Source organism: Protopterus annectens, chromosome 5.part1, assembly GCF_019279795.1.
Source record: "Protopterus annectens isolate FY-2018-M chromosome 5.part1, PAN1.0, whole genome shotgun sequence".
Taxonomy (NCBI): domain Eukaryota; kingdom Metazoa; phylum Chordata; order Ceratodontiformes; family Protopteridae; genus Protopterus; species Protopterus annectens.
In genome coordinates, this window is record NC_056736.1 from 638,657,109 (window position 1) to 638,679,012 (window position 21,904).

General features: G+C 41.6%; 1 protein-coding gene across 8 annotated transcripts in view; it reads left to right on the forward strand.

Moving 5' to 3' along the window:
- The window catches only part of SLC7A1 (solute carrier family 7 member 1), a 1,877,700-nt gene that overhangs the window by 1,204,117 nt on the left and 651,679 nt on the right, over nucleotides 1–21,904 (forward strand). For all 8 annotated transcript variants that reach the window (XM_044073262.1, XM_044073257.1, XM_044073255.1 and 5 more), the window contains one exon: nucleotides 4,266–4,393. In XM_044073262.1, the coding sequence (XP_043929197.1) occupies nucleotides 4,266–4,393 (128 nt within the window). The remainder of the gene's footprint in view (nucleotides 1–4,265; nucleotides 4,394–21,904) is intronic.

The window sequence follows — 21,904 nt, forward strand, 5'->3', positions numbered from 1 at the left end:
GCGCAGCAGCAATGTGAGCAAAGCTTCATACATTTATCACTCATTACAAAGTAGATCTGGCCTCCAGGGACAGGGCTTCTTTTGGGTTCACTGTTCTGAAGAATATTCTCCCATGAGCCACCCAGGAAAAATGGTGCCAGGGATGCTGTCACATCAGTATTGAATGAAGACGAGATAGGACAACTTTACATAAAGAAGTTATGTACTCACCATAACATTCCATGTGAGTTGTCCATCTCATCTTCATTCTTACGTCCCACCCTCCTACCCCCAACCTTTGGATTTTGGAGTATTGAGAGGGTTTATAATTGGATATTTAATATGCTTTGATCCCTTTTCTTGGCTTATAACTAATATATATATATATATATATATATATATATATATATATATATATATATATGTGTGTGTGTGTGTGTGTGTGTGTGTGTGTGTGTGTAAGGACATCAGCAAACAAGATCTGAGAAAGCCACTAGAGCATCATGGGATAGGAAATGAGCCATGAGCTGATTGGAGACCTCGAGCTTTAGTAAACGGCTGAGTCGGAACCGAGGATCAGTTCCGAACCCATCAGTATAGAATGAAAACGAGATGGACAACCCACATGGAACGTTATGGTGAGTACATAACTTCTTTCTTTCCTCAAATTGGCTTTTTTCACTGAGACAACCAGTCAGGGACCCAGTTCCCCCGTGGAATGTCACAGTCATGCTTCAGTCATTAACTCTTTGAACCAGCAACATCAGTGGATCTCAAGTATCTCCTGGAAAACTGTTCTTCCGATTGCATTTACATCCACTAAAAAGATTTCTGAATTACAAGTGCTGTCAGGTAGACAACCTTTCCTTATTTTCCATAAAGACAGTATCAATGAGAACAAATCCTTCTTTTATTCCAGAGATGACATCTGAAGCAAATTTAAATCAGTCCATTGACTTGCCAGTTTTTTTTACCCAGTTTCTGTAACAAAGGTGTTCACAGACAGCTCAGAGTTTACTCACAGCATACTAAAGGTATCAGAAAGTCAGATCACCTGTTTGTGTCTTTTTCTAAAGTAAAGTAAAGTAAAAATGTGAAGACGTATAAAAAGTTAACAATTTTCCAATGGTTTTCAGACTGTATTTCCTTTGTAGACAAAGCCCAAGGTTTATCCCTGCATACTTAAGCAAATGTCCATTCGACTATGGCAATGGCTACCTCTACAACATTTCATGAAAGGAGTGCGTATGTTTATAGCTCATTACACAGTGAATGTACAGTACAGAGCTCATGCATCCTTTAGTTCTACCATTCTCAGGAATGTTGTTCCTTGATACCACCCAGTTCTTCTTTATGCAGCTTGGAAATCTGTCCCAAACATAATATCAGATGAAAATAAACAACATTGGATACAAAAGTTATGTACTTACCATAAAGATACATCTGTGTTGCCTCATTATCATCCAGTTCAACATCCCTCCCTCCTTCCTCCTTCCAAATGTCATTTATAAATTTCTGTGCCCATACAGGCCCTGACCAAGGCCCTGGCTGCTTTAGGTTAGATCACCCATGCTGACATATTTAGTAAGCTGTTTACTTTATTTCTTAGGGATTGTTATACATTTCAGGATTGGTCCTCTATAGTTAGCAAGGGTCAGCAAACTCAATCTGAGGTAGATTAGGAAGGAGGAAGAAATTGTGGGTATGGGGAGGAGCCAGAACCTCGGATACAAAGCTCTGGAAGAAGGTGCCAAGGTCATATCAATCGGATCAGTCAGAAAAATGTTTTTTCCAACAACTCAGACTCTGAACCAGATGAACATGAGACAACACAACTCTCTCATTAAGGTAATTACTTAACTTTTGCTTATGGTGCATTTACTTACACAGCTGTGTTTTCTTGTGCTGTACTGCTGTTGGAGATATACTGAGATCCAGAATCTACCCAGTACAAGGGGAAACTACTTTGGTGTATGTCATTTTTTTTGTTTTATTTTGCTTTAATTCACCTGATTGAGTTTTTAATTCACACACATTATAAATTTAGTTTTTTTTTTTTTTATAACAGTTTTGTCAGATTATTTTTTGCTATAAGCCTACCCTAATTCCTACCAGTACAGAAGAATCTTAAAGTTATTATTCACAAGAATACATGAAAAGCAGTTGTCTGACTGGTGTGGATGTGATTGAGGGTGATTCCATGTTTTGACATCCAGAACTGTAGCATGTGATTATTCTGCTTTTTGTCACCATCGATAACTTGGAGGAAAGGTTGTTATTGAGAGATTGTAGATGGAGTTTCTGTTTTAATAATTTTTATATTACATGAACCTAGAACTTCTATCTACAGTACATTTTCATTTAAAGCATGGAAATAAATACATACTGAGACCTAAGAAGCAGTTGTCCTAGTTTCCATGTAGCAATAAGATGTAAAAGTCACTTTCTCCTGTTAGCCTTGTAAAGTACAGGGTTTTGAAATGCTGAAGAGGACTGGATGTAAAGCTGAATGCTGTCTTAGAGTAATTCCCAACAAAGAGAGAGAATTGTTTTTGTTAGTTCTGCTTGTAAGGGGACAACCCCCAAAACTACCCTCTTCTTTAAAATGAGGAGTGGGAGTTTTAAGGGAGAGCAACAGTCCTCCTAGCAGGCAGAATTAATTAAAATTCCCCTCTGATCCTCTTTCAGTGTCCATAATCTATCCGAGCTTACATTAGCATCAGTTGCCAAAGTACGCCACACCACTGCATTGATGAGGTCAGTGTAATCCATTATCACTGTTAAAGTGTTGTTTCTATTATCTGTAGCTTCTTCTTGTATTGTGCTGCTTTATACTGGACCTTGTAAGCAGCCCTAATAGCTAGCAATGTCACCTCTCTTAGCAAGTTAAAATAGACCAAAACTAGTTTGGGATGCAACTTCTTTTACAACACTAACATAAAGTTTTGTGGGTTTGATCCTTAGGTATTTAGAATGTTTTATCTTTCATACTGTTTGCTTCCAGAATTATCCCCCATGTTTAAAGAGGGATTGAGTTCTGCAGATGATGGGGCTGGTGTACCTGCTTCAGTTCAGCAGGATGTTATGTGTGTACCATAATGTGCAGTTCTCGAGAGTGGGAGCTTGGAATCAGAGAAAAAGCCTGCTGGTGACAGGGCTTTTGAGATGGTGAATCCAGCATTAGATGTGCCATTTAGAGCATACTGCAGTCATCTGTCACACTGAGTACTCATATATACTGTTTCCAGGTTTTTCTGTTTCACAGTCTGTCTAAGGTTTGAAGTTGGTTTGTGATGACAGTTCACACATAAAGACTGACATGGCAGTTTTTCCAGGTTATTTGCATCAAATTTCATGTGTTTAATCATACGTTTAGTAAACCTTCATTATAGATACAAGTAGTGACTTAATTTGTTTGATTTAGTAGTGTTAGTAATGTCCTAGATGTAAACCCCCCTTCTGCTATTCCTAAACTAAAGGGTGCCTCTGTGATACTGTGGTGAATACCAAAAGAAAATAATGTGAGACTTCACAGAAAGCCAAAATTGTGTGTAGAGAGACTGGAATTAGGTGCATGTGGGAAACAGAGATAATCAAATGGCTGTTTGCAATAAGGGTCAACATTTCAGTGTATATATCTTTTAACGGCCACATAAGAAAGCACTTTGTGTCCACTGCTTGTTTTTTGCATGAGAATATGCAGTGGATTGTTCTTGCCTTTATTTTTTTCCAGGATAAAATGTTGTGAATTGCAGCTCAAGTTGAAAGAAGTGTGTTCTTTATAGTTGTTAAAGTTTACAGTAAGCTAGTAGTCACCATGGTATTAACAATGATGGCCTGGCCTAATCCTGCTGTAAGTGCAGATTAGAAACAGTTTCAAACTGAACACATTGTCTCTGCCTTTCTGTCTCTTTCACATTCATTTAGGCCTTATCCTCAGTGGCCTAAAGGATAAATAAAATATTGGCCTCCTAAGCCTGGGACTGTGGGTTCAAGTCGCATCCAAGGTGATATAATCTTGATACAAATGGAAATGTTGGTTGGGAGATGGTGTAATGGTTAAAGTGTTTGTCTCACAAATATAAGGTGCAGGGTCTGAGTCTCACCTCTAAGGGAAATTAGCTAGGCTTTAAATGGCTCACAAGGGCAACTAGCCTAGTAATTAGCTGTGAACCTATGAACACACACTGGAGTAATTAAAACACAGTGAAGAACTGCTGACACATGGCAGTAAGTCATAACAAGTAGTAAACTTAATTTTAATACTTCACCTTTGTTATTTACAGTCACACAACAAACGAACATTTGAAATTCGGAGCTGGTGGATTTATGCCATATGGTTTCTCTGGTGTTTTAGCGGGAGCTGCTACATGTTTTTATGCCTTTGTTGGATTTGACTGTATTGCTACAACAGGTAAGAAAATAGTCTTCTGGATTGAAAAGGAAGGGAAGGTTTCTTTGTGTTGTATTGTGTGTTTTCTAAAAGGGATGTAGATATATTATTGTCTGTATCATAATTCACAGACCATATTTGTCTTTCAGTCTCAACTCAGGGTATTTAATGTCACGTTTTGTGTTTCTCACCATCACATGTGAGTATACGCTGTCTGTTTAGTCAAACGCACCCATACTTAGACTGATACATGATGGAGGAGTCTAGTGTGTGGACATAGTGCCTTTGTGTAAATTGCCCAGTAGATTGAAATTTTTTTTCTGTCTTTTCACCCCTTCATATGGATGATATGAAAGTTTATAAGGTACCATGAAACTAGTATGTGCATCCGTGACATGGTCAAGTAAAATATCCCTTCACTTATGTGCTATACCTCCTGTGCTAGTTGCAAAAAGTGGCCTGTTGGTACTCTGAAGTTTCACTGTTCACAAAGAGCAACCTTCACCTGAATCTGCGATTTCTGAAGTGATGCATTATAGAACAAGCATCATCCATGTTAAAGCAAACATGTCTTTTCTCTTTTGATCTTATTGGTACTCTTCCATCTCACTGTATCAGCTTTATTTCCTTTTGATAGAGGGAGCAGTAACTACTTCCACAAATTACAGTAATACTGCTTGTTTTCGTGGACAGAAAAATGGCTGGTGACTTTGACTCAGACAAGCCTATAATGCCTTTTTTGTATGTTTCCAGATTGCATCCATAGCTCCTTATGGTGTCCGGATCTTTTTTGGTCTGGCTTCTTTAGCCAAGTGACTTAGTGGCTAATAATAGGCAGCATTAGAAAGGGCAAGGACTTATTCAAAAATGACAATCAGATTGTTAACCTACGATGTCTGGCAGTAGAGAAACAAAACGTTATTCATATTTTCATGTTTATGTTTATGTTTTCATAATGGAGTGCCCTACATGTCATTGAGGGGTATAGTGTGAAATACCATGGTGAGAATCAGAAAAATGAATTGTCGATGTCCATTTATATTACACTATACCTGAGATACTGCTAGTCTGTTAGTAACAGTATTTCTATATGGACTTAATACTTCAAAAACCAAGTGACTTGCCAGCTGTTTCATGACATCCGGTGAACCCTTAGATGTTGTTGAAGAAAACTGTCTTTGATATTTGTATTGTAAGTTGCACATCTTAAGAGATATTCAGTGATATTTATATTGTTAAATATACAGTTAGGCATATGTTTTCATATTTATGTAAATATTTCAATAAAGATGCACTCACAGTTGGATTTTTTTGTTGTCATGTGATAGCTTATGTCTGGTTAACAAAAACATTTTAACAATATATGTCTAGGTTGTACAGTTTCTAGATAATTTGTTTGTGAATGTGTAACAAAAATATAATGCACACAAACCCAAAATTACAATATGTTATAGAAGTTATGGAAAGACTATGAATGCACTGACAATTATCACTGTAAAGAAAATGGCATTGCTATTTGTATATTCCTTTATGTTATGCATTTTAACTTTATTTTTCACAAAATGCTCTGGAATGCAAGATGTGTGAAGGCTGCTAAAGGTGTGACATTCCACACCACATAGGCTTTAATGATTTAAGTGTTGTCTGTCCACTGGAATATATGAAGGTGCTTTACTGGTTGAACAGTTAAGTCAGTTTTACAGTTTGATGCTGTTAGTCTTATCCATTAGCACAGGTTTGAATCATTTCTAGGCATGGCATAAAATTAGGCTTGCTTGTATAGTTTGAGTACCAGTTCTGACAGATGTGCAGTATACGGCACATGCGGCAGATGATTACAATGCACTATATGCAGATGTTAGGTTCCTTTAGCCTACTTTGTGGTATTGAGTGATAAAGCTGTCATTATTCCCAGATGACCAAGCTTTGATTAGTAGCCCAGTCATGAAAGGAACCAGACAGATGTCCTTCTATATTATTGTTGCAGTATTCTTAACCTTGGTGATCTCCTGTCAAGGATAGTCCAATGTCCAGCCAGTATACCAAAGCCTTTAGATCTTGAATGCGCAGTACATCACACATATGCTCCCTGTACAGGACGTACAGCATAAAAGTAACATATGAATGCAGATCCCCAACGCTTTTTTGCTGCCAGTCTAAATGCCATCATCTCTCGTCGGTCTGAACGCCCTTTGATCTGCTGAATTCCAACCCATCATATAAGTGCTCTTTTGGGGTCTTTTTTCTTTTTATTATTCACCTTGTTTTTCTTTGATTACCTGGCAAACAGCTTCTTTTTTGTTTGGGTGTTTTCTACGACCATAACTCCTTTAGTATTTGTAAGGCATTTGTGCCTAAGATTCTTAGAAGCCAGTTGTTTTCCCTGACTGTCTATTTAGAGAACCAGAAGCTTAAGCAGTTATCCCAGGGTAGCATGGTGGAATCGATTAACCCTGAGGTACTTCTGTTAAGTAAGAAGAAAGCCAGGAAGTCTCAGCCAAATTCTTTGGCTGTCCAGCCTCCAACGGACATTTCTCTAGAAGCCAGTGTTATCTCGTAGGCCATCCACTGTCAACTTCGGATTCCTCTGCCGTGACTTTGTCAGAGGCTGGCATGGATCCTTCCTTTCACATATCCTCCAAGGCGTGTGCTCCAGACGTTGAGAGAGAGCTGCAGTTGATCATCTTAGAAGGCCCTAGAGGGATTCCACAGATTCTGGTCAGGGATGAGGTTCTGGGTACTCTTATTGAATCCTGTCAGGGTTTAGAACCTGTAGTGTTTGTTAGGGCTGACTTCTTTACCAAGAAAAACAGAAGACTAAACATTCTTCTGTACACCCTAAGGGTCCTCAAAGAGAATGGCAGAAGTTCACTCAGGGCCCGTTTAATGCTTAATGGCCTTGAAACGTCTGAGAGGGGTTTCTGTCCCTACTCCCCCTTGGACTTCTACTCTTTCCAAAAGGCCTAGGGAACCTGATTCCATGGATGAGGACTTGGAGTCTGATGAAGGGTCCTTGTCTTAGTCTTCTTAGATGCTTTCTCCTTTAACTTATTGCTCTGATGAAGAGGAATCCATTAGCCCTGAGTTTACTTTGGAGAAGTTGTCTTTTGAGATACAGTAGTCAGAATGATGGATGTATTTTAAGTGAGATTCAACTCGGGTTTCTGATATCTAGAAGAGTATTATAAGATCCTTCAGGTGGACACTTCTAAACCTTTTTCAGTACTTCCTGTGTTGACTGCTTTGGTAGACATCTTTATAGCTGCCTCTAAGACTTCTGATTCTCAGCCCTTTTTCTATTGCTTTGATCTGAGCAAGCAGAGAAATTTGCTTGATAGCCTCTGCCCTCTGGTTTTGTGGTAGGTTTGGCATGCCTTGTTTTCTTGGCAAGGTATGAAAGTGGAACCTGTAACCTTGGTCTATAATGTCCAAAATCCATTTGTCCTTTGTCAATCTGTGCCAATTGTCTGAAAACAGAGATAATTTTCCGCCCAAAGGAGCTTCTGTTTGCTCCTTGGTCAGCGGAAGTAGAGGAAAGTCACTGAGATTGTCCCTGTAGGGCAGGAGAAACCCCTGTGTCACTTCTTTGGTTTGCTGGTTGCCATTGTCGTCCCCTGTAGGAACCTCTGTATTGTCCTCTTCCTCGGCCACGCCTGTTTTTGCCCCTTTGAAATCTTTCAGGATTAGGAAAGGACCAGTTTTTAGAAGGCCAATTCCTGCTGAATCTGGGTGGCTGAACCTGGAGGAAATCTTTGACTGTCTGAACTGACTTGGCTTTTTCCTCAATGGACTTTAACGCATCTTTAGCATTAGCACCAAAAAGCTTGTTCTTTTCCAAGGGTGCATCAAGAAGTTTTGCCTTAACATGATCTGGTAGAGGTTGTTCTTTTAACCATGCATGTCTACGAATGACCGCCCCTGTCATAGCTGCCCTACATGAAGCTTCCAAAGCATCATATCCACACTGAAGGAAGTGATTGCTAACTTGCTGAGAATTATGTACAGCCTCCTGCAAAGACTTCCTATCTAAAGGTTCAGGAGAGGCCAATGTTTTCTGTAAATCATCTAACAGGTAATCCTGATATTGAAACATATGAAAGAGACAATTGAGAGCTCTCATAGATAAAGTAGTGGAGGTGTAAACCTTCTTCCCCCATCTCTCTAATGACCTAGCTTCCCTGTTGGAAGGCAAAGGATTTTTGGAGGTGGTAGCTGAAACCCCTTTCGGTCCCTGTGAAATTGTTTCTAAATCAACAGCATAGGCCCTAAAGAAATGAGAATGTGTTTCTGGGACCCTATAGTATCTATCAGGCTTGGCAGGAAGAGTATCAGGGGTAACACTGGAGTCAGAGTATAGTACCAAAGATTACATGGCATCCTGCATTCTCCTGCATTCTCCTGGTTCCATTAGCAAGACTACACATGAGAAAGCTTCAGTGGTACCTAAAAAGCTTATGGTCTCAACACAGCAACAACCTAGAGACAACCATACCGCTCATTCCATGCCTACAAAAGGAATTTCTATGGTGGGCCTCGGTAAGCCAGGCAAACACAGGTATGTCGTTCAAAAAAACTCAGATAACACAGACCATGACCACAGACGCCTCAGACCTTGGATGGGGGGGTGCACATGGATGGCAGATGTATTCAAGGACAATGGTCTCCAAAGGAAACACATCTGCATGTCAACCAAAAAGAAATGCTGGCAGTAATGCATGCCATCGAGGCCTTTCGACAACAACTTCAGCAAGGCCACCTGCTAATATGGACAGACAACACCACTGTGATGTGGTACATAAACAAGCAGGGGGGCACCCATTCTTACCCCCTTTGTAGACTTACAATGAATCTTTGGTAAAAATCACTGAGCCTAAACATACAGTTGCAATCCCAGTTTGTTCCAGGCAAAGACAATGTGCTGGCGGATAGCCTAAGCAGGAATTTCCTAGACCCCCACGAGTGGAGGTTACATCCAGAAATCTTCATATGACTCACCTCGACATGGGGCAGGCCAGAAGTAGACCTATTTGCCTCCCACCTCAATCATCATCTACAAAAGTTCTGTTCAAAGACATATCATCCACAAGCATGGAAAATAGATGCTCTCTCATTCAACTGGAACTTCCTAAAAATCTATGCATTCCCACCTCTGCCACTGATGACCACAGTATTACTAAAGATCAAAGCAGAGAAGCCCAAGGGGATCCTAATAGCTCCAGACTGGCCAAGACAACACTGGTACCCACTACTACGGAGCATATGTCACAACAAAAGTGGGCCCTTCCCCAATGGCCCCAACTTTTGACTCAACACAACTTCAAGACAGTACATCCCAACATTCAGACGCTGCAGCTAACAGCTTGGGAGATCCCATGAATAACCTCAATCTATCTCTCTCCAAGGAAGTTCAGCGGATACTAACAGAAGCCCGAAGACCATCCACCAGAAAGGTTTACTCAGCAAAATGGAAGAGATTCAGCATTTGGTATACCAGCAAGGGTCATGATGCATCATTATTGAACATCCCACTCATTCTGGAATATTTGGCAGATATGCTACAGAATGGACTCTCATATTCTTCCATAAAAATACATGCTTCAGCTATTCAGCTAGGTACAACACTGATCCACCTGTGTTTTCACATCCTTTGTTAAGGCAATTCCTTAGGGGAATCAATAATATAAAGCCACCAAGAAAGGCTCCAGTACCGCTTGGGACCTCAACTTTGTCCTAGAAAAACTGACTCTACCCCCCTTTGAGCCAGCAGCTTCTGTGGACTTACAATTTCTCTCATGGAAGACAGCTTTCCTGTTGGCAATTACCTCAGCAAGAAGGGTTTCGGAATTACAGGCCCTAATGGCAATACCACCGTTCATAACCTTTCACAGAGACAGGGTCTCCTTACGAACCAACCCTACCTTTCTGCCAAAAGTGGTATCTAGGGTTTCTTTAAATCAAGCAATTCACCTGCCTACTTTCTTTCCCAATCCAGAGAACAAAGGGGAAAGACTGTTGCATACCTTGGACATTCACAGACAACTTCGCTACTACCTGGACAGAACCAAGACCAGTAGGAAGTCTGATCAGCTTTTGTAGCTTACGCCCTGGAGTACAAGGAAAAGCAATTTCCAAACAGACTATTTCAAAATGGATTGGACATTGCATCAGATTCTGTTATTCCTTCCATGGAAAGAGTGTACCAGCCAATGTCAGACCACACTCCACCAGAGCTACAGCCACCTCTACAGCATTCTTAAGAGGGGTGCCTACAAAAGACATTCTAGAAGCTGCTACATGGAGCTCCGTGCATACATTCTCCAAACACTACAACCTCCCTTTATATTCCAGATCCAGAGCAGGCTTTGCTTTGGCAGTGCTGCAGGGATTGATAGCTACACCATCCTTTTCTTAGAGCATTCCACCTCCCCCAGCTAAGCTATGGTATTCAACCCATATGTTATGACTGCAGTTGCATTCTTGAAGGACATAGTACAGTTTTGTACCTACCATAAATGTAGATGTCCGATAGATATGCAACTGCAGTCGGTTTTCCCTCCTCCTTCCCCTCTATGCCTTGGGTCCACTCCTCTCCCTGTTATCCTTAGCTGGGGATATCTGTTATGGTGTATCTGTTTATTGCTTATTTATTTGTCTGGAAACCTGCTTTTGTCTTCCAATTTGATTACAGCCTTCCTTGGAGGGCACCTGGCATCTGGGGCAAGAAACACTGAAGAAGATGGTGTCGGCTGATGCTTATGTACTCCAGCCGCTCTGACGTCGGAGAGAAATGCGACATCAGCCGACGTCGGACCCAGACTTTGGAATCCGGCCGACCGAGGGCTGCCTGAGGCAGGACAACCCATATGTTATGACTGCAGTTGCATATCTATCGGACATCTACATTTATGGTAGGTACAAAACTGTACTTTCTGCTTTTTTCACAGGCAGCCTCATAAGGCCACTAAAGGCAGGAAGGGTGGTAAGAAAGCTCCTCCTGCAAAGTTTTCCTATGGTCCTGTGGCTCAGAAGCCTTCTTTTTCTGACAAGCCAGCTTCTCTGTGACATTTTGCCGTCCCAACCCTCAGCCAGGTGCTCTTGCCCCTTTGGTTCTCCCTCTGTCTTCCAAACTGGCAAGTCATCACCACAGATTATTGGATTCTGTCCATCATCCATCAGGGTTACTTCATGGTGTGGAAGTCTCTCCCTCCTTTTTCAGAGATTCTTCAACCTCCTCTAGAGCAGCTTCCTTTCTTCTCAGAGGTTCTTAGATCCCTGGTCAGCCAGTTCCTCTTTCCCAAGTGGGAAAGGGTTTGTACTTCAGCATGTTCCTGGTTCCTTGAAAGGAGGGCACTTAGAGACCTCTTCTGGATCTCTCCTTACTTAACACCTTTCTCAGCGTTCCTTCTTTTCGGATACTTTCTCTTCAAACCCTGTTTCTTCTGTTGCTGTCCCAGGGTTTTCTGGTGTCCTTGGATCTGAAAAATGCATACCTTCATATTCCTATTCACCCTGTTTTCAGGAAGTTTTTTATGTGTCTGTTTCTTCCTCTCATTTTCAGTTTTCTGCTTTGCCCTTTGGCCTTTCTACTGCCCCAAGAGTATTCACAAAATGCCTAGCTCCTTTAATTGCCTTTTGCAAGCTCCAAGACATTTTTCTTATTTAGACAACTGTTAATTCAGGCTCTTTCTCCCTGTTGCCTGTTACATGCTTTGGAGTTCACCATATCTCTCCTTCAGAGTCTGAGGTTCACTACCAGCTTCAAAGGTCTGCCCTGACTCCCTCTCAGGATGATGTGTTTCTTGGCTGCAGGATTCTGAAAGTGCCAATGTAGGCCTGTCTCCTACCTCCAAAGGCTTTGTCCGTAACAGTTTTCTTACAGTTTCTTCTTCCTCTGCCTGCCATTCCAGCCAAAGAGTTTCTTCAGGCCTTAGGATTCATGGTCTTTAATATTCCAGTGCTTCCTTCTGCCAAATGCATATGAGATGAGAGCTCTGATTTTGGCCCTTCAGGCTTTTCACCCCATGTTCCATCCAGGCCCCACAGTGATATGTTATGTCAACAGGCAAGGGGGCACAAAGTCTTACCTTCTTTACAGGCTGACTGTTTAGGTCTGGGATCTGGCTATCATCTAACTCTTCAGGCAGTGTATATTCCTTCAGAGCAATCTACTGGCAGACTCCTTGAGTAGGTCCAAAACACAGCCTCACAAATGGATGCTTCACAGAGACATGTTTCTGAACATAGTCCATCAATGGAGTATTCCTCAGATCTTTTTGCCTTCCTTCTAAGCAGGCAGCTGCCTCTCTTTTGTTCCAAAGTGCCATGCCATCTGGCATGGAAGACAGATGCCCTTTTTTTTCTTGGTAAGGGAAGTTTCTCTATGCCTTCCCTTCCCCTTCCTCTTCTTCCAAGAGTCCTGCAGAAGATTAAGCTGGACTCCCCAAAAATCTTGCTAGTGACTCCCTTTTGGCCAAGACAGCACTGGTTCCCGCTCTTAATTCATCTGGCCAGGGGCAGCCACCCCATGTTACCTCACCAGTTGGACCTCTTCACACAGGACAAGGGGTCACTCATCCATCCTCACTTGTCCATTTTTCAACTGACACTGTGGGTGATAGGGTTTTGATCCCTTTTAGGCACCTTTTTTCTGAGGATGTGCTCAGGGTTTTACAGGAGACAAGTAAACCTGCAACCGGAAAGTCTTGCTTGTCCAAATGGAAAAGATTTTCTGTCCCATGCCATACTCATAACCAGGACTCTTTTTCAGTGGGTGTCTCTGGTTCTCTTCTATTTATGTGAGTTGCTCCAGTCTGGCTTGACCTTTTCTTCTGTAAAGGCTCATTTGTCAAGTATTTCTGCCTATCTGCCTTTGAATCCTCCTTTGACTTTTTGTTTTGCGGTCAGACAGTTTCTTATTAAAGGTGACCCACATCTTTGGCCCAAGAAAACCTAGTCCTCCTCCTTGGGACCTTAATATTGTTTTGGGAAAATTGACCAGGCTCCTTTTGAGCCTGCAGTTTCAGTTTGTCTGCAACACTGTTATATTGCTTGTTCTTACTTCTGCTTGGAGGGTTTCTGAGCTTCAGGCCTATATGGCCATTCCTCCGTTTTGGGTTTTTCCCAGGGACAGGGTGTCCCTTCATACTAATCCTTCTTTTATGCCCAAGGTTGTTAATGAGTTGTCCTTCCTTTTTTTCTTCACCCTCAGTCTGCTAGTGAGAGGGTCCTTCGTACCTTGGATTTGCATAGACAGCTCAAGTGTTATTTAGCTAACACTAGGGCCATTTGTAACTCTGACCAGCTTTTTGTTTCCTTTCATCCAAGGACATTGGGTTTGGCTGTTTCTAAGCAAACTGTCTCCTCCTGGATATCTTAAGACCATTTCTTTTTTTTTTGCTGTTTTCATGGCAGGTGCCTGTCTTCTTCTGTTAGAGCTCCTTCCACAAAGGCTGTTGCGTCTTCTGGTGCTTTCTTCAAGTGTTTGGACACCAATTCCATTCCTGAAGCTGCTACTTGGCCCTCAGTGTATACCTTTACTAAGCATTATAAATTGGATATGGCTTCTAGAGCCAGAGCAGGTTTTGCTCGAGCCATCCTGCATGGGTTAGTTGAAGGATCTTCCCAGCGTTCTACCTCCCACTGCTTTTCTTGAGCTTTTGTGCTGTTCCCTAAGGTGAAGAGTACTGCAACAGTGATATAGAAGGACATAGTACAGTTATGTAAAATCTTACCATAACAGTAGATGTCCTCTTCACAGTTGTTGTATTCAGGCTCTCCTTCCATCCCCCTTTTTTCCTTTTAAGCTTCAATTTGGTTGTCTTCCTGGTCAAGGATCTCCCATTTTCTTTCTGCATTTTTCCTTCTGGATGTGAGTAGCTTTCTTTGTCCTATGGGGTCCCTACTCTACTGGGAAAATTCAATTCTGGGTATCTGTGTCCGTGCATTACTTTTATGCCCGGCGTCCTGTATGGGAAGCATACGTGTCACATATTCAAGATCTAAAGGTTTTGGTATACTGGCCAAGTGCTGGGTTATCCTTAGCACGAGATCCCTAAGGTTAAATATACTGAAACAGTGAAGAGAAGGATATCGGCTGTTATGGTAAGATTTTACAAAACTGTACTTTACAGAGAGAATAAGTGGTTGAAATCCTGTTCACCTTTCTAAGGGAGTGTTTGGGATGATCCCTTTTCGGGAGTATCACCTTGCATTGACTGGAATCAGCTCCTGAAATACATGTCCTTGTATTCTAATGTTGCAGTATTCTTAACATGTGGGAGATCATCCACCCCAAGCGAACCAGTGTCCAGCCAGCATACACCAGCTTTTAGCTACTGCAAGTACGTGAGACATCGCACATATGGCTTGTTGAACCGCAACCAGACAAAGGACATCCACACATACAATCCTCAGAACTTCTCTGCCGCCATTCAGAACGCTTGACTCATATGTTATTCTGCTGCCAGTTTTTGTTTTGCTTCTTTCAGCTTTCAGATAAGTCCCCTGTTGGGGATTACATTTTTTATTGCTACTGTCTTTTCTGTTTAGTTCATGTCATTCAGGAAGAGCAAGTGTAGTTGTGGAAGGCAAATGCCACATAAGAAAAGTCACAATCTCTGTCTTTTTTATCTAGGCCCTAATCATGACCACTGTTCCTGTGCTGTTTTGTCAGGCCATTGTTCCAAAGACCCTGCAAAGCCGCCATTCTGCTTTGAGTCTTTATTTAGAGAACCAGAGCTTGAAAACACTAGCTGTGGACGTTATGGAGGGTTCTTTGGGTCCTTTTGCCAAGCCGACTTTGAAGAGGAAGGTCAGTAAGCCAAGGCCGGAATCCTTTTCGGCTGCACCTCTTTCTGCAGACATGTCCCTTGAGGTTAATGAAGACTCAGAGCTATATTCAGAGGTTGGGTCTGGTTCTTTGGCGAGTACCACCTCAAAGGTCGTTAAAGAGTCCGGCCTAGGCATGTCCGCAGAGGCAGTGCAGACGTCCATATCAGGTGGTCAAGGGGAAGCACAGCTTGTAATGTCAAAAGGGTATAGACACATACCTCAGATTCTTGTAAGGGAAGAGGTCCCAGTGTCATTCATTGAAGGCAGGCCTGTATCAGGTCCTTCCACTTGCCATCAAGAAGAGGTGCATATTAAGAAAAAACAAAAAAAAAATAAGTCTTCCGACTCCTAAGTCACCTCAAATTGGGATGCTTTTTCACAGGGATTGATTAAGGCTGTGGTGGCTCTTAAGGCTCCTTCTGCTTTTTCTGCACCTTGCTTTACTCCTCCTGTTAAGAGGGTTAGAGAACAGGGGTTTTCAAAAGATGAGTCTTCATCTGATGAGGATTCCTTGGCATGTTCAACTCAAATTACATCTCATTTAGAATATGCTCCCCCTGAGGAATAATCCAGTGCTGCAAATTCTTCAGACTAAGAAGTTTTGGGGGAAACTATTAACAAGATGAGAGAATTCTTTAAATGGGACTGCTCTCAGATTTCTAAGTTGCAAAAAAGATATTATGACCTTTTTACAAATGTAATCTCCTTCTCCTTCTGCTGTGCCACCTGTATTGCCAGCATTTTTGGATGCTTTTTTCCTCTGCTTCTAAGGCCCCTGATTCTCAGGCTCCTGCACCTAAAAGGCCTGACACATTTTATAAGGTTCCTGATGACTGTAAATTCCTTTACAAATGCCTTTCAGCTGATCTTTCTGTGGTATGCATTGCTTCAGACAAATCTTTTAGTTATTACCATCCTCTAAGCTTCTTCCTTCAGATAAGGAGAGCAAGATTATGGAAAGACTTGGGAAGAAGGTTTACACGTCCGCCACTTTAGCTTTCTGTGCCATTAACTATCAACCACATATGTCTAGATATTCTTTGGCTCTTCTTTCTCAGGACACTCAAGCTCTTTCAGAGCTTCTGGATTCCGATATTAAAAATCAGTTTATATCCCTTTTAGGAGCTTCTTCTCAAGGGGCTCTTCACTCACTCAAATGCAGCTATGATGCAGCAGAAGCATCATCTAGAGCAGCTGCAACTGGCTTTGTCCTTAGAAGGTATTCTTGGTTGAGGCTTCAGCCACTGCCAGATTACATCAAAGCAAAAATTATGGATGCTTCTCTCGATATTAATGCTTTTTTTGGTACTGCAGCTGTAGACTTATTCAAGCCCTTACAAGAAAAGAGAAAGGAACTTCAGGACTTCAGACAAATGTTTGTGTTACCTGTCCGTAAATTTCATATACATTTTCCTTCTAAATCCTCTTTTGTCAGGAGACAGACCCCCCCCCCCCCCCCGCCTTTTTAGGATCTACTCCTAAACAGCCTTTTCCAGATAGGCCAGGTAGTCTGTGACTACCAAATATTGCACCTCGGCAAGTGTAATTCAGGATTTCTGGGTTTTCTCTATTATCCAACGCAGATACTGCATGACGGAAAAATCTTGCTGCTTTTAGGGGCATTCCTTAACCTCTTCCAAACCAGATGGATTTGTTTCCTTAGGTTTTAAAGGATTTACTTACTCAAGGAACAATTGATCATGTTCCCCTGGCGCAAAGAGGAAGGGGGTTTTACTCAAGAATGTTCTTGTGCGCAGGAAGGAAGGTCCTTGGAGACCCATTTTTGACCCTTCCCATGTAATCACTTTTCTACTTTCCGTATGCTGTCTACAGACTGTATTTCCTCTAATTCCTCCTCAGGCCTACATGGCTTCTGTGGACATCAAGGATGTTTATCTTCACATCCATATTTGTCTTCTTTACAGGAAATGTTTATATTTCTCTGTGACTTCCTTGCACTTTCAGTTCTCTGCCTTGCCCCTTTGTTTTATCCAGTGCCCCAAGGGTATTCACAAAGTGTTGGCCCCTGTGATTGCTTGTTGCAGGATCAGAGGTATTCAGGTATATCCATACCTGGACAATCTCCTTTTTCTGGCTCCTCTTCCAGAACAGTTAATTAAAAATCTACAGTTTGCCGTTTCTCTGCTGCAAAAGTTGGGGTTCACAATAAATTTAAAAAAAAAAAATCTTTCCCCTTCACAGGATCACATTTTCTTAGGGTGCATGCTAAGAACATATCTCATGATGGCTTATCGTCCTCCAGAAAATATTCTGCCTCTCACTTCCTTCTTCCAGGGTCTTCTGTTTCTTCCATCTCTAACTGCCAGGGAGTTTCTGAGGCTCCTGGGGTTTATGGCACCCACAATACCTATGGTACCACATGAGAAAGTTGGTTAATTGGTGGGGTACTCCTCTAGTGGACCTTTTTGCCTCCCATCTGAACAGACAACTTCCTCTTTTTTGTGCCAGTCCCAGGTCTTCTGGTTTGGAAGGTTGGCACCCTATCTTTCTCATGGAAGGGGTTGTTTCTTTATGCATCCCTCTTTTCCTCGCATTCAGAAAGTTCTGCTCAAGATTCAGAAGGACAAACCAAAAATCTTGCTGATGACACTCTTTTGGCCAAGACAGCATTGGTCCCCTCTTCTTCTGCATTTAGCCAAGGGCAATCATCACAAGTTACCTCACTGGATGGACCTTCTCACACAAGACAAGGGATCTCTACTTCATCCACATCTGTCAACTTTACTTCTGACTTAGTGGGTGATAAACTTTTGATTCCTTTCAGACACCTTTTTTTTGAGGATGTACCTAGGGTATTGCAGAAAGCCAGAAAACTCAATGCTAGAATATCTTACTTATCTAAATGGAAGATATTTGGTATCTGGTGTCTTTCAGATATTCTGGATCCACTGTTGGTGGATATACCAGTTGTTCTTTCCTAGTTATGCGAGGTACCAACTTGCACTTGCTCACAAAGTACTACATCATCCAGGCAACACACCAGCCCTGCCGCAAGTACTCCTGCCTTACACCACTACCATATCCCTGAGATCAAGTGCCCAACACCTCCATAAGGTAACAAACTTTAAAAATGAGGCGGATCTGTTTATAGCCACTTCATCTCTAAAATCTGGAACTCCCTTCCAGCTCACATAATAAATAACAACTCCACCATCCAATTCAAAAAAACTACTCAAAACACACTTTCTGAATCACAGATTATGTACCTGTACTACCCCTGGATAGTAACTCATATGTCTCTGTTTCCAGCAACTAGAGTAACAGCTTATCTACTGCTTTTGTAATGTCTGCATGGGGTAATCGTATCACTGAACACTGTAAAGAAACCTAAAGGACAGAGCTTGTCTCTCATGTGTAGAAATGAGTTATGGAAGTTATCTACTCTATCTTCCTGCTATACTTGTTGTTAAACACCTCTATAACATGTATATATTAAAGTAGCCTGTGAATGTCGGCAAATGCACTCTTTGGTTAACTCACTGTCTTATATGTACTATACTTCTATAAGAAGTGTAAAGATTGTTTACTCTATATAGTGTTTAATGAGCGTTTTGGTTAACATGTCTTTCTCTTGTTAATTATTTTACTGATCTGAAGCTTTTCTCCCCGGGCCTCCACTGAAAATGGGCATATATCCAGTTGGACTCTCCCGGTTGTTGTGTCTTTTGGCTTTTCCTGGTTAAGGGTCGCCATAGCGGAACTCCGGTCCACTAATGATTGGCAGTAGATTTTTACGTGCCGAGTTGCCAGCCCTGACGCACAACCTTCAACGAAGGTACGCCCATTCACGCATGTCTCCACACAGAAGATGCTCTAGCTGAGAATCGAACAGGACAACGTCTTACTGTGAGGCGACAATGCTACCGCAGCACCACCACTGTAAAATTAAAATAAATAAATAAGTAAATAAAAATAAATACTTAAGAGTGATTTGGCTTATTCCTCAGTGAAAGTTCACTTGTCAGCCATTTCTGCTTGTTTGCCATTGATTCCTCCTTCAGCTTCTAGATTAGAAGTGAAACTTTTTTCTCAAAGGCATCCTTCACATTAATCATCCCAGAAAATCAGTTCATCCTCCTTGGGATTTGAATTATGTTTTAGAAAAGCTAACTGTAGCCCCTTTTGACCCTGCAGCTTCAGCTTTTTTGAAATTTTGTACTTGGATAACTGTTCTTTTACTAGCTTTAACCTCTGCTAGAAGGGCTTTCTGAGATTCAAGTTATAATGGCTTTTCCATCTTTTCTTGTTTTTTATAAGGATAGGGTCTCATTGTGTACTAATCCTTCCTTTATGCCCAAGGTAGTGAATGAGTTCTCTCTTAATCAGTCTATGCAATTGCCCACCTTTTTTCCCTTCTCCACAATCCTCCAGTGAGAAGATCTTACACACTTTGGATGTGCATAGACATCTCAGATTTTATTTGGATAAAACTAAGACTATCAAGAAATGTGATCAGCTTTTTTTGTTTCTTTTTATCCCAGCACTCTGGGCTTGCCTGTTTCCAAGCATGCTGTTTCCTCTTGGATTTCAAAGGCTATTTCATTTTGTTGTGAGTCTTCATGTCCATGTTAAGGTCACTCCACTAGGTCTGTAGCTTCCTCTGGTCCCTTCTTTAAGGGTTTGGATACTAACACCATTTTGGAGGCTGCCACTTTGTATTTTCTTCATAATTTCACCAAGCATTACAAGCTGGGTAGTATTTCTAATTCTAGGTGTGGTTTTGATAGAGCCATTCTTCATGGCTTTGTAGAAAGTTGCTTTGCTCCTTCCTCCTCCCAGGTTTCCTCCTAAGCTTTGGTGCTCTCCCATATGTTAAGAGTACTGCAACATTAGAATAGAAGGACAAAGAATAGTTGTGTAAAAATTTTACCATAACCTTAGATGTTCTTCTTTTCTGTGTTGCAGTATTGTAGCCCTTCCTCATTTCCCCTCTACCTTGTTCTTTTCCTTGGATGGCAGATTACTTTCCTTTTTCCTTATACAGGTGTCCCTCCTGGGGCATTTCAGTTCTGAGGATTGTATGTGTGGACATCCTTTTTATGGCTGATGTTCGACAAGCTGTACATGTGACGTCTCATGTACTTGCAGTAGCTAAAGCTGTTGTATGCTGGCCGGACGTCAAGTCGCTTGGGGCGAAGGATCTGACACATGTTAAGAATACTGCAACATAGAAGAGAAGGACATATAAGGTTATGGTAAAATTTTATACAACTATTCTTTCTTTGACCAATAAAGGCAGGAAGCTTATCAAGGTGATCTTGCAAAGAGCTCACATGTTTATACCTTCTATGGTTCCATAGCACACTTCATGTATGGCTCTCAGCAAAAAAGTGAGGATATGACAAAGAAAATGATACAGCTACCCAAGATGACATCCCAGCACCATAACATGGTAGCCTGGCATTGTTTGACTCTGGTCACTACCAGCAGTGGATACAACCAGCTGGCATGTGGTTATGAGCTGATGAGCAAGACAATCGGGATGATTGTAGGGAACACACAATCCCCCAAACCCCTGTGCTCGTATTTTAAAATGCATAATCATAAACCGTACCTTGTCAGAAGCCTTCATCCCCTCCATATGGAAAATGTCCCACATTATTCCTCTCCATAAAGGTGGTAGCTCACTAGAGCTAACCAACTACAGACCTATAGCTATACTCTCACCCCTGGCCAAAATTATGGAAAAGTGTGTCCACAAACAACTGATGGAACACCTCACCAAAAATAAAATTCTAGCCAACTCCCAACATGGCTTCAGGCCAAATCACAGTACCACATCAGCCCTACTGTCCTTTTCTAATACCATCAATAACTTCAGAAACAATAATAAACTATCATCTGCTCTTTTCTTAGACCTCTCCAAGGCCTTTGATATGGTGAACCACATTCAACTCCTCCATACATTAAAAAAAACTATCACTCAGCAATTCCACGCTGAAATGGTTCCAATCCTACCTGTCCAATAGGCAACAGGCTGTTCAATGGCAGGACAAATTATCCACATGCCTACCTGTTACACTTGGAGTTCCCCAAGGATCTATTCTTGGCCCTCTTCTCTTCACCATCTTTGTTAATGACCTGCCCACAATCACCCTCCATGCCACATGCATTCAATATGCAGATGATTCGACTATCATCAGCACTGCCTCCAACCTGGCAGACCTCACTGCTTCAACCCAAGACACCTTCAACCTAATAGAAAAATGGTTCTCAAGTCGTCAACTAGTTCTCAACCCCAACAAAACAAAACTACTTACTTTCTCACCCACTAACAAGACTCTTCCCCCCACCTTCTCTATTACATCCTCCAATGGAATCACTATATCACCAGAAGCTCACACAAAGCTATTAGGTGTTACCATTGATAACTCCCTTAAATTTGACACCCATTTCAATCTAACCATCAAAACCGGCAATAAAGAGCTTGGCTCTCTCTATAAAGTAAAACACTTTCTCACTCCTCACGCTAAAATTACAATTGCCAGCACACACCTACTATCAACTCTTTTCTATGCCTCCCCCCTTTTTACAAACCTAAACAAGACAACTCTTAACAAACTTGCTTCTTGTTACAATCACATAGCTAGATTTGCCACAAATTCCACCTTTAGAACGCACCACTGCACTAACTTGAAGCAACTAGGGTGGTTAGAGTTTTCCAGCCAACTCCATTTCAAC